This window comes from Primulina huaijiensis, chromosome 17 (assembly GCF_012295235.1).
Source record: "Primulina huaijiensis isolate GDHJ02 chromosome 17, ASM1229523v2, whole genome shotgun sequence".
In the NCBI taxonomy this organism is placed as follows: domain Eukaryota; kingdom Viridiplantae; phylum Streptophyta; class Magnoliopsida; order Lamiales; family Gesneriaceae; genus Primulina; species Primulina huaijiensis.
Window position 1 is genome coordinate 2,939,281 of NC_133322.1, and position 15,013 is coordinate 2,954,293.

Sequence of the window (15,013 nt, forward strand, 5' to 3'; positions counted from 1 at the left end):
GTTTTTCAATTATTTAAATTGAAGTTGAACGGACATCGAAGCTAAATAGCACTTTTTTATGTGTAATAGCGGATGATGATGAAGTTTTTTTTTTTTTTTTTTTTTTTTTTNTTTTTTTTTATTTTTTCAGAGAAAATAATGTTAAATTGTTTAATATCTATATCCATAATGATATTTGTCTATTCATAATAGTTAGTTTTAGAAAATTTAAATTATGTTTTAAAAATATTCAAAAATTTTATTTGAACAAAAGTTTTAAAGTGATTATACAAACCAAGCCGAATCGAACCTCGATTTTTCTTATTATTAATGATTTAATTTGATTTGTAATTTTTCAAAACCGATAATATTGGTTTTGTTCGGGTTATTATCATTAACCGAACTAATCCGATTTTGCTCACTCTTTCATAATTCTAAAATTTTATATATATATATTGTCATAATCAAGAAAGAGGATTCACTTGGAGTAATGGGATTTTCCTAAAACATCAAATGTTATTTACAACCACCCAGGCAAGTGCTCCCGTAGAGTTGAGGATGCAACACTCGCACCCCGCGACGATCTTTACTCCAAGATTATTTTTTTATTTAACAGGGGATCAGGAATGACCTGAGGTTCGAATTCAGGCTTTAAATATCGATCGAGCAAATCTGCATACAGCTCATATCGAGCAGTCATGCGAAATCCCCACTTGTCTTTGAGTTGCCTACAAAGGTTAAGATCCATGTCTGATATCAGTAACCCATCTCTGTTACGGGATAGAGATGGGGTGCATGAGGCATCGGGTGCTGAAACGTAGCTGGAGCCATAGAAATGGCCAAAATCTGAATGCTGCGGCTTTCCATCTCCTGAAGTGAACGGATTTGGAAAGACCTCGGTCCCAACACGATTGATTGAACAAACGAAGTAGCTATTAGCTATTGCCGCATTACGAGCCTGAAAATTCAAGTTTGTAGCTTGCGATGAAAACAAGCTAGATCATACGAGTGCTGCCTGGATCATTTTTCTCATGCAGAACTTATTCGAAGAGGAGATTTACAAAACATGGAGGTTCAGAGAAACATTGGCAAAGATATCATCAATATAACAATGTGTTATGTGTTTGGTTAGTGATGCCATAGAAGTAGAACCATAAAATTTTAATTAAAAATAAAATCAAGTCGAGAGATGTGAAAATGCAATATAAATATATTTTTGATGATTCGTACTGGAGAATGAACGTACGTCGGATTTTATTTTCAGAGATGGAAAACATGATTTTAAAAACAACCAAACACAACGTAAATTGTTTTTCATGCAAAACTCGTCAATAGAGACAAGAAGTTAATGATTCGTTGGAAAAAGAAAGGAAAACAAGAGAAATAATGAAGGGGTACCTCAACAGGCCACATTGGTTCACTCAGTTCGCCAACAGTTGCCGAAGGGTTGAAAACTATCTCAGCACCATTCAAGCCGAAAGCTAGCCAGTTCAGAGGATGATGTCTTCCATAACATATATTAACTGCAATCTTTCCAAAAGCAGTCTCAAATACAGGATGGCCGGTATTTCCTTCCATATAATACGTACTTTCATTGAAGTCCCCAACTCTAGGTATGTGATTCTGCAAATGCCATACAATTACGCTTGGAAATATGGCATGCATCAGGTAAATTCTATTAAAACTCGGTTGATGCTCATGTACCTTCCTATGCTTTCCAATTATGTTTCCGTGATTTCCAATTATTACAGCAGTATTCCATAGTGTCTCCCCATGTTTCACATCCCTCTCAAGAATGGGACTTATTATGACCATATTGTACTTCCGTGCAAATTCCACAAGAAATTGTGTTGAATCTCCATCAATCAGCTCTGCAAATTCACACCATTTCTTCTCACGAGTGCAAAATGCAAATGGCATCATCCAAGCCTCCTGAACATGCACAATATTTAGCTGACAATGTTTTGATAAAAGCCTAACAGCGACAAATTATTCAATAGAAGGGACGCTACCTGTAAGCATAATATATTGACTCCTGAGGTGCCAGCAGCTTCAATAATTGGCGTCAATTTCCGAAATATGGCTTTTTTCTGGTCCAAAAGGGGTGCCGTTGTCGGAAGAGCTACAGAGTTCTGAATGAGACCCACCTTCACATTGCAAGGTTGTCTCAGAGATTCTTTTTCAGCGCGAAATGAGAAAGCCTAGATGGGGAAAAAAAACAGAGGCGAAATTCAATCTCTGACATAGAAAATAAAAATAGATTAGCAAGCAAATAATTTCCTCGATACGTTTTAAAGGAACGGGAAATCTTTAAAAGGCCAACAATCTAAAGAAGCAACATGTGTTTTGCATTCTTGTTAGCTCTGCCAAAGTTTGATCTAGATTTTCTTGATAAATTTTATAACCAGTACATTTTATCAGTAGTTGCGATTCACAATAATTCCCTTAAAAAGATGCTATTTTCTCACTACATCATTGCTTTCATAAATACTCAAACACATGAAAATCCACATTAGTTCATAAAAATCAGCAGGTCTTATGGCCAACAGCAAAACAAGTTCTTGGAGATAGATGTAAATCAAATTTCACTAAAAATTTCAAAATAACACACAACTCCAAAAAGGAAGAATTGGTAACTATTAACATCATTTACCTTAAGATCAAAATCATGTTTCCAAGAAAGAGACTTGGCTGGTTCGGCAATAGCCATAGTAGAAAGGGCTCTTCCACAGTTGAGCCCAAGTAATAAGCGGCTGACTTCCTGGTACCCACCGAAGATGACAACAGTGAGGTTTACCGTCAATAATCAGCATAAAATATCAATCCCACAAACAAAAGAATTGAAATAAAATTTTAAATCTGAAGATGAGGTGAGCCCTTTTATTGATGTTTATTATAAAGTACAAAAAAAATTACTTACATAGCTCAAATTGAAATCCCTATAATTTCTAGGCCTTTAATCATATGTGGTCAGTCTCAGTTCTAACATCATGTGCATGATCAGGTACAACAAACTGAACCACCATTAAAGATTACAAATTTATGGATTAACGATCAAAGAAACTATAAAAAAGCGCTTTAAACGAAAAGTGGGTGACAGCTTAACCTGGAAAAGTTGGGGACTGAGGGAAGATTGGAGTAGCCGGTGAAGGGAATCGAACCCACAAATGGAACCATCTTTCGGGATCTCAGAATTTCTACCTCCTGCAACAATTTCTTCTTCCTTCCTCTCCATTTTTTCGTGAAGGATAAATTTTGACGTGAAAATCAGTGTCGAAAAAGATTCTGATGACAAATACAATTTTAACAGAATGGATTTGTTACACCCCCAAAATAAGGATCGGGTTAAACGAGTAGTTTGTTTTTTTAGATGATCGGATGGGTATTTTTTACCTTATAAAACAATAAAAAAACTCATGTGAAACAATTTCGCAGGTCAATTTTATGACACGGATATTTTATATTGGTCATTCACGAAAAAAATATTACTTTTTATATTAAATATATTAATTTTTATCGTAAATATGGACACGAGTGATCCGTCTCATAAATAAAGATATGTGAGACCGTATTATGAAAGACCTACTCAAGAAACAAATAATACACTCCATATTATATATATATATATATATATATATTTCATTTTAAATATAAATTATTTCTAAAATTATTTTTTTTAACCTACTTGAGAATTAATTATTTATTTTGGAAAAAAATTTATTGCCTTCATAAAATTATTTTATTTACGAACAACCTACTTGAAAATTATTTATTTATTTTGAAAAAGATATTCTTGCCTAAACAAGTCGAAGAACCCTCAAACTGCAGCATTAAGTTCTATATTATCTATGCAAGGCTCAACATATGGGGCATCACTGATGATTGGAAAACATGTTGAGGAAAATACCAGAAATAAATTGCTTTACATATTCCATTCAGCCCCTGATTTTTTAAGGAAATGAAACAAATTTTTTTTTTTTTTTTTTTTCGTTTTGCCCTCTCTTTGCTTCATTTGGGTTTCGAAAACTTGAGAAGTCTCCCTCGTTGATCACACAAAAGAGATAGACCTCAATGTTTTAATCTTCCATGCAGCCATAATCGAGTCACCAAAGTGTAAACCCGACATTCTTGCGAATAAGCATGAAAAAGAATACATGACAAGACTTGTATAGCAAACATGCTGCTACCAAAATTCTCCACATGAGCAATATCCATCTCTATAATGGTGAAACCGATTGTTATCCCGGACAATAATCTCCCGATTCGTCACACTGGAGGCAACCGTCATAAACTCGTGACAATCCCCACAGATCCTAAGGTTCTTCATGATTCTTATAGGTACATTTGGAGGTAAGCACATTAGCCCAAAAATAAAGGCTAGCTTCTCGCTATGGTGTTTCAGTAGTTCCCTTTTGCAGTCATCTTCTACATCATGCAGTTCAAGTTCGACATGACCTTTGAAACCCCGTTTCTCCACATCTTCAAGAAAACTATCCAGCCTTGAATGAATCTCCGAAATTCTTGGATGAGTACTCTCCCCTGCCATGAATGAGTGAACTTTGTCCTTAATTTCAATCCAACTCTTACCTCTCTCCTTCTTAGCGTCACTACTTTTCAGAAGCTTCCTTGCAGATGCAACGTCCTGCCATTTCCCATTTGCAGCATATATGTTGGAGAGAATTACATGATTCCCTGCGTTATTTGGTTCTATCTGAAACAATTTCTTTGCGGCAATCTCCGCAATCTCAACAGCCCGGTAAACCCGACAAGACGCTAAAAGAGAGCCCCACATGGAGGCTGTTGCCTCGAACGGCATCTTTTCGATTAAATCCTTAGCTTCTTGGAGATGTCCCGTCCTACCTAGGATATCAACCATACATGAGAAGTGAAACACATTGGGTGTCAAGTTATGATCTTTTTTCAGCATGTCAAAATATTTACGCCCCTTGTCATCCAGACCCATATGCGCACAGGCAGATAACATAGAGACATATGTTACATCATTCGGGCACAAAAGCGTCTGCTGCATTTTCTCGAATAATATCATTGCCTCTAAAGATCTAGCATGTCGAGCAAACCCCGAAATCATTGTGTTCCATAGCACAACACTTTTCTCCTCTGTGTTAACAAACACAAGGTGAGATTCTTTAATGCTTCCACATTTAGCATATACATCTATAAGAGCAGATGAAATGTATACATTTGTGCAAAAACCGGATTTAAATGCTACCGTATGTACTTGCCTCCCTTCTATTAATGCAGCCAAGGCAGCACAAGCACTAAGAACCGATGAAATGATGAACATGTTAAATTCTACACCCGACCTTTGTACCCTTTGAAACAAACTAAAAGCCTCTTCATGAAGCTCATTGTGTACAAACCCAGCCATCATTGAACTCCAAGTCACATCACTTTTTTCAGGCATCAATTCAAATAACTGAAAAGCATCACCAATTAAACGACACTTGGCATAAACATCGAGCAAAGCAGTACACACAAATGTGTTCGATAACATGGACACCTTGACTGAAAGGGCATGCAATTCCTTACTTTCAAATACTAAAAAGTTTGCCGCACAGGCGCAGAGAACACTTGACAAAGCAAACTCACTGAACTCAGAACTTTCTCTCAACATCCTCAAAAAGAGTTTCAGAGCCTCTTCTCCGTTACCATTTTGTGTATACGACCCAATAATAGTGTTCCAAGAAACCACACTTCTATTACGCATTTCATCGAACGCTTTCCGTGAGTAACCCACATCGCCGCACTTAGAGTACATGTTAACAAGCATGTTCGAGGTCCAATTGTCTGCTTGCAAGCCAAAGTGCACAACCTGAGCATGACAAACTTTGCCTTGAAGAATTGTTCTCTGCTTCGCACATTTTTTAATAAAGTTTTGCAGGGTATCAACAAAGTTGGATTTTGTACAAATCCCAACATGGTACTCTTCTTGAACTGAAGGCTCAAGTTTAGAAGAGGCAATAGATGAAATGTATACGTGAAATTTTAGATTAAATCTTGAGCAAGGCTTGTTGATGAAACATAAGGCGTTCATAAGAAAGAAGCAAAATTAATTAGATTACACAAAACTATTAATTATGAAGGATGGGATGGCTCACGTATGAAGATAATAACCGAATGAACAAATAAGATGAGGAGATGATATGGTTAAAAGTTCGATTATTAATTGATTATATAGTTTGATGTATTGTCCATATACTATGAGCACATATGTGAATATTGTTGAGGTGACACTCACTCTCGTCGAGAACGACGGACTTTTGGTCTCTCAACCCGACGGAAACGGCTACTTTCCCCCAGCTCTCAACAATTTTGCGGATAAGTTCGAATATTAAATGATTATATAGTTTGATATATTGTCCATATACTATGAGCACATATGTGAATACTGTTGAGATGACACTCACTCTCGTTGAGAACGACGGACTTTCGGTCTCTCAACCCGACGGAAACCGCTACTTTCCCCTGCTCTCAACAATTTTGCGGATATTGCTCAGTACGTCATTGAAGTAATATGTTTGTATCTTCAGCTACTTTTGTTTGATTACTCTTGATTTGTTTATATCTGGTCGTGGTCGTTTATAAAAAGTCTCTTTAAAGTCCTGAACATACGAAACTTTGTCGTAGATGTTATTATTAGTTCCATGATATATAGCTTAAGCTTTCAGATTATAGTCGCTTCATCGAAACCTAATAACTGATTGACGGCCATCAGGCCTGTTGGAAGCCAACAAAAGACACGACTGTTAGGATAACAACTGTCCTTGCTAGGATAAGGATCCAAATTTAACATTTGAACTGCTGCATAGTTTGGCAAATTTGAATTGTATCGTTACTGTCAAATGACTTTGGATAAAACAGCAAGTGCTTAATCCCACAAGATGTTATACCATACGATTTTATACATTAGAGCCGATCTGTTCTTTATGCAACATTCCCCAATTTCTGTAACTACAAAAAAACTCTCAGACATCGACAAACAACTCTACTCTGCCACCAGAACTTCAGCGAATCATGTGCTTTACCAGTTACAGCACGTAACCAAGAATCAGACAGATAGCACACCAAATGTAATCTGTTTGTATCAGATTATGTGAGATCAATGCTCCAGGTGGAATACATATTCCGTCAACTGCTGCAGTTTACTGGGATCCACTTTCTGATCTGCTGCAACCACCCGCTTCTTCACTGTGAGCATTCTTGAGGTGGCATCCAGGGTCCAGCCATGCTGCAGCGTGTCTGTAAGAATTTTTATCATCAAGTATTCCTAAAAATTAGAGCAAAAATGTTTTCCTCATATTTCGGAGGTATTGTTCAGAGTAACTGGAGCTGCTTAACATACTCATAATGATGTTCATGATTGCTAAGAGTAGACAAGATGAAATATATTTGAAAGGCAAAATGAGAAGTTGAGAAACAGCAAAAAAAATGGGTATTGATAGGCATACCGCGTAAGATACAATCAAATTAATTATTCTTTCAGGATTTACATGCATTAGCCCACTGGGGAAAGAAAAAAATATGAATCTGCGGATCAGTTTGTGGAAATTAACATTAAATTCTAACCCACACCCCAGAAGTTTATCATTCATTTTCAGAAGGTATTAAGGTAAACTTGAATGAATTGGCAGCAAATTGGCTTTATAATGAACGCTAAGCAGGGAAATAGACCTCTTTTACAATGAAAAGAGTGCTTAATAATTTAAAGAGAGAAAACTAGAATCGTAATCTGTTGCAGAAGCCATCCGAGTGATAAAATTTCTAAATTGAAGAATCACCCTTCAGTTAATTTAAAATCTATGCTTTTAAATCACTTGTGCATGAAGATACAACTTCAACAGAGTGACATCGATATTCTCTAAAAACAATTCACAGTTCATGCAAACCGCAGTATGTCATAGAACAACCTATTAACCACATGAACATTCATGTAAAATACAAGTTGTATAAAGAAAGACGGGAACTTACAGTTAGTAGCGTCATCTTCATTCATTCCAAGGAAAAGAGCAGTATCTTGGATGCTAATGATCGAGTAACCAGAAAGCAGCAATTCAAACATCCTTTTGGTGTAAAGTTCTGCAGTGGATTCAAAATTCATGAAATTTATACTGAAATCCGAGGAGTCGTCGCGAATAATAAAATGGCAGAAGACTTTTGAGAAAAAACATGTAAAATACATAGACAGTTTTAGTTTCATAAAAAAAAAACTCCCCCACATATAATCGGGGGATGCTAATTGAGGCCAGTGGTGAGTCGCCATTTATATTGTATTGTAAAGTTACAAGACATCTAAATTTTTTTTGGTATATCTTTATCGACCCGAGTGAGAAACCTGGAACTTTCAACTGAAACTGATCAAGTGTGAATATAATAGTTAACAAGCGACAGCAACCAGGCAAGTGCTTCAGTTAATCATGCAGTCCAATAAAAAAATTCCAGAGTTTTCAGAGAGTTTGCAACAAAAAGCAATGGATGCGTACAAAATGAAAAAATTTGACCGGATGACATACAAGAATCTTGAATAATTTTCAATTCAAAACTTTAAAAATTGCACAAAATAAGATATAACTGCATACTTTATCACTCGACTACAACAGACTATAAAACAAAAAGACAATCAAAAGTAGTAATCTAGAACTTCATTTAGTTTTTACAATTAAAAATGCTAGGATTGCATTAATATGCTTTTATTAGAACTATGGTTTATGTATTGAGTTAAGTTGAAATTTAAAAAGTAACTTATTCAAAACAAAATCGTGTTAGCTTATATCCAGAATTCAATACCAATTTAAAAAATAATTTTCTAGTCGACACTTCTTTCTACGCAGCAACTATTGGCTTCAGATTTGCAAGACGTTGGTAGCTGCGGATATCGCATAAATAACAAGTAGCATTCCACAGCGTAAATCAAGCCATAACCTTTACAACTTTTTGAATTCTGAAGACATCATAAAACTAGAAGAATAACACTAAAGAAGCCACAATACATAGTTTATTACACTTTAAAAATAATTCACATTTGCAAATACATTGATCTACCGGCATTATAACTTACCTGAGAAAGCTGCCACAACGCTCTGAGTATCAGGACTCCAATTAAACTCCCGAATCGCCTCATGAACACCGACATGATCCCTTGCCCACAGCCTCTGCCCAATTTTCCAAACAGCCGAAACCTCTGGCTGGCTATCCTTCACTGCCAACGGTATCATCTTCCACAAAAATCTAGCACTGTTACTGCATCGAAACCAGTAATACAGTTAAGCAAACCTCAAGCTCTAACCATAAATCAAACGCCCTAAACAGTTCAAAAAACCGAAAACGACAAATTAAGAACGGCCAATGATTGAAATTACATGTCATTGACGTAAATGTGGCCCAGAAGATGAATGGCATAAGGCCAATCTTCCTTAAACGCGACGCCTTCGGAAGAAACCTGAACAAGTGAAGAATACCGGGTACGAAAAGATGAACTGTGTCAATAATATCTTGATGAGAGGGGAGAAATTTTGGGACTGATAGGTAGTAGAATCGGACAGTGCATAGTTCACCTGGAGCATGAGGTTGTCGCATATATCCGCGATCTGGTCATAGGACTTGGAGGCCAAGGCACCTGACAGAGCCGTGAAAGCCATCGGTTGCGGCGGCGGAGTTGATAATAGTCTTCCTCTTCGCCTCGGCTTCTTAGGAGACGGGACTTATTTGTCCATTGGGCCGATGGGCCACCACTTTCTTGGGCTTTGAAGACTGGCCTTCTTTTTTATTTATAATTCCTTAATGAAAATTAATTATCTTATTTTTTAAAATCAAATATGTGTCTCTCTTTTAAAAATATAGAGTATTAAAACACATTTAATTTTTACAAAATATAAAACCCAAATAAATTTAGAATTAACAAACAGTCTCTTAATATAATTATTTAATAAATAAAAACCATATTTCATGTGTTAAAATTGTATTAAAAATATTACATAAAGTATAATCAAATATACCCTTGTAATTTCATAAAATTTAAATAAAATATTAAATAAAGCAAAATTAGACATACCCCTTGCAATTTGATTTTAATATTATTATATAAAAATATAATCGTAATGGTAATAGTCGTCCAGTCCTCCTCCGGTACATCAGAGAGAATTGTTAGGGGGAATGGCTCATAGGCTGCTCAGAGACGCGGAAGCCGATGGATGGGAGCGGACTGATTTCCCGATTGTGTGTGAATCATGCCTTGGAGACAATCCATACGTTCGAATGGTATATTATTGCTCTAGATTTTCGATTTTATGTTGGTTAAGTAATTTAAAGTTCTTTTTCCTTTTTGTTCTTGGAAATGAAGTGATTTTCTGCTTGTGGAAGAAAGTTCAGAGACGTTGAATCAGGGCATTGGCTCTGTCTTTATGGGAATCGAATAGATTGCTTAGCTATCCAAGAACTTAAAATGCCAGGGTTATGGATTTGCCGTCCCCCTCCCTCTTTTTGCTTAAATATTTACTAAAATAAGCTGCCTTCTGCCTTATTTACGAGGTCAAGTTTTGATCCTGACCATGATTTTTATTCTGTCTGACCAAACTTAAGGTTCTTATATGTAGAATGTATTGATTTATTTGTAAATACACTTGGTATATTTCTGAAAGATATATGATGGAATATGTAAAAAAAGGCCGCAATTATTCTAGAATTACATGGATATAGATCTGTATGCAAAGACACTGATTTTACCATTTTGGTGTTAAATAGAGTTTAGGATTGCAGATCTATTTTATGTATTCTTTCTTTCAGTATAGTTCCTTAATTATAGCTCTTCAAGAGATGAGTCATTAGTGAATGAAACAATCTTAATCCATATTTTTACAATATATTTTAGTGTTCCTTTAAGTTCTGGTGTTATCTCCGCTTTTGTGCTGGTTTTTATGCCTTTCCTAAATAAATTCTAGAGAGGTTTAGACAAAACCTGACTATGGGAAATGTGTTTTTTTTATATATAAACAAATAAAATGGAGAGCTTCTTAACAAACATTTTCTGTTAATATGGATAGACAAAAGCTGATTATGACAAGGAGTGCAAGATATGTTCTCGACCATTCACAGTTTTTAGATGGAGGCCTGGTCGGGATGCAAGATACAAAAAGACAGAGATTTGCCAAACTTGCTGCAAGCTGAAAAATGTTTGCCAAGTATGCCTGCTAGATCTTGAATATGGGCTGCCAGTTCAAGTTAGAGATACTGCCCTCAGCATCGATTCAAACGATGCCATTCCAAAGAGCGATGTAAATAGGGAATATTTTGCAGAGGAACATGACCGCAAGGTATGTTTCATTGTGTCTGAGAACAATCTTTGTGCCTTTTACTCGGAGTTGCTTCAAATACCTGACTGCCAAAATTTAAACTAACAAAATAATTCATTTGTTATTGGATTGTGTGTTAGACCATTTGATTTCAGTATTGATTTGTTCATATTATCAATTATCAATAAATAAAAGTGTACGAGAATATGGGCCGACTACTGAATCAGAATATGTATTCTCAATACAACTAAGTTTCACCATTGTGTATTCAAGCTAATATAGGTTGCCAGCTAATAAATAATTGACTAAGTTTCTCGTGGTCTTTACTCTTTATGTTGTTGTGTCGAAAGTGCTACCCGTATTTCTATTCCATCAAATATCTGTTTGTCAATTTATTTGGAACACCTAGTGAAAACCAAATTCCTTCAATATCTTATGTCTTGAAGATGTTGTGAATCTGCATGAGATAAATATTTAATCTCTAGATTTATTATTATTTTTACTTCGCATTCGCAAACTAAGAGAAACCACGAGGACATGTTTTTTTCCATTCTAAAATATCATGTGTATCCAATTTATTTATCGATAAATCTGTTATGGACTTGTGAGATGGATCTAGTTATAGGATCGATCTATCGATCGATTGTTGAGCTCCATGAATGGTTTGTGTTTTTTTCTGCCCTTTTCCCTATTTTTTAATAGCCTTTAGGGGCTCGTTCCTTGAGAGAACCCCTCGATCCCTTTTAGTAAAGTAATTATTGGAATTCTTATTTAGGATATCATTTTATTCATCAGTTGAGATATTTAAATACAAAAGAAGAGTCATCACTTATTAGGAAAGGTGTGGCTTAATGCACTATCAAATCCTGGAATCACGCCATCTATGGTTAAAATGGAAAGTAAATAAAGATCTTATCAATCCTTTAAGAATTCTCTACTGTTTATTATTGAATCTTCCATGGCTGAATGCTTGAATCGTTGGTAAGTTATGTCCCTGGGCTTTGCATCTTGACCCGTTTGCATGATGGGCTAGATTGAAGTGTTTTGGGTCCATGACAAAATCCTATGAAAAATCTTGTACCTCGGAATAAAGGTTTTCCAAATGGAGGGACGATGTATATTCAATGACCAGCTTGGACGTCGGTCGGTGAAAGAAAAGAGATTTTCAGGTCTCTTAAAACCCAAACCCTTTTATTGATCAACCATAAACATACTCTTAACCTGTTCTAAACAGTGTAAAAATGATTCTACATCTTCCTTTTTATCTCAAGGTGACCCCCTCTGCAGTGAAAGTTCCGTGATGTAGAGACTGTCATCTACACAATAAGGCTGTTATGTAAGGATGTAATTTAGAAGTGTAGGGAAAACTCTTCGATAAAACCCCTCCTCTTCCTCATCATCCTGCCAAAACCTTCCACTGGCCAATTCTTTTGCTGCCCTCAGCTGTGATGCACCAGTTTACAATAACTGTGGAATGGTTGATAGATGTAGCTGAGATCAAATTGGTGAGGAGTGCATTGGCGAAAGGAAATCTTTTGTAGATCTCTTGCTCTGGATTGTTTTTCCCCCTCAATATTATTAGTCTACATACATGAATTGTTATTGACTCTTATGAATATCCATTTTTTTGCTATCGTTATTTAACTTTAAATTTGGTGTTTATTCACGAATTATGAACCACAGATCTGTAAATCTATTTTGAGTTAAAGCCTATTTTTGAAAGAACTGTGGTTGAGTCACCACTTGTTATATCTCTTGCTCTTTTGTGAATGTTTCTCCTGCATGTGTGTGGACTAAATATTTGTTTATGCAGGCAAGAGCCGGGATCGATTATGAATCTTCTTATGGGAAGGTGCGCCCTAGCGATACCATCTTGAAACTTCAGAGAACCACTCCATACTACAAGAGAAACCGAGCTCATGTTTGCAGTTTCTTTATTCGAGGTCAATGTACTAGAGGTCCTGAATGCCCGTACAGGCATGAGATGCCTGAAACTGGGGAGTTGTCTCAACAAAATATCAAAGACCGTTACTATGGGTATGTAACACGGTTCTGGAATTAATTATTTACTTGATGCTGTGTATGCAGATGATAGTGTGCATCTTTATATGAATGCTTAGAATGTACGGTGATTAGCTTCAATCGGGTTCTTGAAGTGTAGATTGTTTTTCCACTTTTATTGTAAGATTTAGATTAGTAATATTAGAAAGTATCATGTATGCTTCTTAGGAAGTCAGATGATTTTTTATCGATGAGTCTGCTTTCTACAAAATAGGGCATTGTATTTGTTTAGCTTCTAGTCTCTCTCTCTCTCTCTCTCTCTCTGACAACGGGGGTGGGGGTTTCTGTTTTAACGTGGAGTCATACACATGTCTCTACACTTTTGGAGACGTTAATGCCATTACACCACAAGGGTGTTGGTGTTTGTCTCTTTTTTTAGTCGTGAAAAGGTAGGTTTATAGCCAATCATCAGTTCCTCTTTTCCATTTTTTGAGCCGCTCCTCTTTTTGTCTGCGCAGTCATTAATTCTAATATGTTTTGCGTGTGTATGTTTCCCATTCTTTGCTTGCTGATTGAAGCATTTTCATTTTTTTCCTCATTATGCACTTAAATTTCTTGTTTTGTTCCGTCGAAGTCTCTATTTTTTCTTAATTTCAATTCTTACAATCGTTCGCCTTTATTCTGTCCTTTTGCTATTCACTTATTTTCCTTTTCATTGCATGCGTGTGCAGTATTAACGATCCAGTGGCATTGAAGTTACTTAGCAAGGCTGGAGAAATGCCTTCTCTGGAGCCTCCTGAAGATGAAAGCATTAGAACCCTGTACGTTGGTGGGCTTGATGCAAGAGTTACCGAACAGGATTTAAGAGACAATTTCTATGCGCATGGAGAAATTGAATCCATAAAGATGGTTATCCAACGTGCTTGTGCTTTTGTGACATACACAACCAGAGAAGGCACAGAGAGGGCCGCTGAAGAACTTGCAAACAAGCTAGTTATTAAAGGCTTGAGGATGAAGCTGCTCTGGGGTAAACCACAAGCACCAAAGCCCGAATCTGAAGGCTCTGACCAAGCGAGCCAGCAAGCAGCAGTAGCGCACAGTGGATTGTTGCCTAGGGCAGTCATATCACATCAGCAAACTCTTCAGCCCACTGATATACAAAACCCGCCTCCTATGCCGTACTTCAACATTCCTCCGCTGCCTGAACAAGATCAAGCATATTATCCTTCAATGGATCCCCAGAGAATGGGTGCCCTCATTCCATCTCATGAGGGATCTTCAATTGCGTCTGGCCCTGGTGGATCATATGAAAGTAGAAGTGGTTCAGATAAGATGCAGCATCAAGCTCAGCGATATGGTCACTCGAGTGTGCCTCCCCCACATATTCCATTCTACCCACCATATCATCCAGAATATGGGTACATGCCGCCTCCCGTACTTCCACCTCGGCAACAATATCCTCAGCCTACTTATCCAGCACAGCGGCCTCCTTTACCTCGTCCCGATGGTGACCAGGCGTCTTTTAATCCGAAAGCTCCAACTGGGGCTCCCCAACAATCATAAATCTGGCCAAAACGTTCACCTAAAAATGCTTTCTTATTTTAGTCGATTCTTCTGCTATGATATTTGGGATTGCTTGCAAGTAATGAATTGAAATTGCATTTTTGCTTGATGCTTGAACTTCATTAAAATGGCCTGTGAATCATTTATTTTCTATATCTTTGTAG

General features: G+C 36.6%; 4 protein-coding genes across 4 annotated transcripts; 1 reads left to right on the forward strand and 3 right to left on the reverse strand.

The window, feature by feature from the left end:
- Window positions 1–442: 442 nt before the first annotated feature.
- Window positions 443–3,284, reverse strand: LOC140962316 (beta-ureidopropionase). Its single transcript, XM_073421182.1, has 6 exons — window positions 3,086–3,284; window positions 2,633–2,740; window positions 1,992–2,180; window positions 1,684–1,911; window positions 1,378–1,602; window positions 443–937 (listed from the first exon to the last, which is right to left on the reverse strand). The coding sequence occupies exons 1-6, from the start codon at window positions 3,212–3,214 to the stop codon at window positions 566–568; spliced, it is 1,251 nt and encodes a 416-aa protein (XP_073277283.1). The 5' UTR covers window positions 3,215–3,284; the 3' UTR covers window positions 443–565.
- Window positions 3,285–3,797: 513 nt separating this feature from the next.
- On the reverse strand, window positions 3,798–6,082 carry LOC140962440 (pentatricopeptide repeat-containing protein At5g04780, mitochondrial). The gene has a single exon (XM_073421330.1). It carries the CDS (start codon window positions 6,032–6,034, stop codon window positions 4,163–4,165), a length of 1,872 nt encoding a protein of 623 aa, XP_073277431.1. The 5' UTR covers window positions 6,035–6,082; the 3' UTR covers window positions 3,798–4,162.
- A 773-nt stretch (window positions 6,083–6,855) lies between these two features.
- Window positions 6,856–9,728, reverse strand: LOC140962303 (COP9 signalosome complex subunit 8). The gene is made up of 5 exons (XM_073421160.1): window positions 9,552–9,728; window positions 9,357–9,436; window positions 9,056–9,237; window positions 7,969–8,076; window positions 6,856–7,239 (listed from the first exon to the last, which is right to left on the reverse strand). Exons 1-5 carry the CDS (start codon window positions 9,633–9,635, stop codon window positions 7,100–7,102), a joined length of 594 nt encoding a protein of 197 aa, XP_073277261.1. The 5' UTR covers window positions 9,636–9,728; the 3' UTR covers window positions 6,856–7,099.
- A 386-nt stretch (window positions 9,729–10,114) lies between these two features.
- Window positions 10,115–14,958, forward strand: LOC140962550 (zinc finger CCCH domain-containing protein 40-like). Its single transcript, XM_073421504.1, has 4 exons — window positions 10,115–10,254; window positions 11,037–11,306; window positions 13,099–13,322; window positions 14,018–14,958. Exons 1-4 carry the CDS (start codon window positions 10,150–10,152, stop codon window positions 14,847–14,849), a joined length of 1,431 nt encoding a protein of 476 aa, XP_073277605.1. The 5' UTR covers window positions 10,115–10,149; the 3' UTR covers window positions 14,850–14,958.
- The last annotated feature ends 55 nt before the right edge of the window (window positions 14,959–15,013 follow it).

Bases quoted from the DNA above. Each gene is read 5' to 3' on its own strand.
- LOC140962316 (XM_073421182.1), bottom strand. From the start codon at position 3,214: ATGGAGAGGAAGGAAGAAGAAATTGTTGCAGGAGGTAGAAATTCTGAG. The intron at 2,181-2,632 runs GTAAATGATGTT...TTCCCCATCTAG, and splicing joins AACATGATTTTGATCTTAAG to GCTTTCTCATTTCGCGCTGA. The intron at 1,603-1,683 runs GTACATGAGCAT...TGGCATTTGCAG, and splicing joins TAATTGGAAAGCATAGGAAG to AATCACATACCTAGAGTTGG.
- LOC140962440 (XM_073421330.1), bottom strand. From the start codon at position 6,034: ATGAACGCCTTATGTTTCATCAACAAGCCTTGCTCAAGATTTAATCTA.
- LOC140962303 (XM_073421160.1), bottom strand. From the start codon at position 9,635: ATGGCTTTCACGGCTCTGTCAGGTGCCTTGGCCTCCAAGTCCTATGAC. The intron at 9,437-9,551 runs GTGAACTATGCA...TCACTTGTTCAG, and splicing joins GCGACAACCTCATGCTCCAG to GTTTCTTCCGAAGGCGTCGC. The intron at 8,077-9,055 runs GTAAGTTATAAT...AATCCACTGCAG, and splicing joins CGTTGTGGCAGCTTTCTCAG to AACTTTACACCAAAAGGATG.
- LOC140962550 (XM_073421504.1), top strand. From the start codon at position 10,150: ATGGCTCATAGGCTGCTCAGAGACGCGGAAGCCGATGGATGGGAGCGG. The intron at 10,255-11,036 runs GTATATTATTGC...TAATATGGATAG, and splicing joins ACAATCCATACGTTCGAATG to ACAAAAGCTGATTATGACAA. The intron at 13,323-14,017 runs GTATGTAACACG...ATGCGTGTGCAG, and splicing joins ATCAAAGACCGTTACTATGG to TATTAACGATCCAGTGGCAT.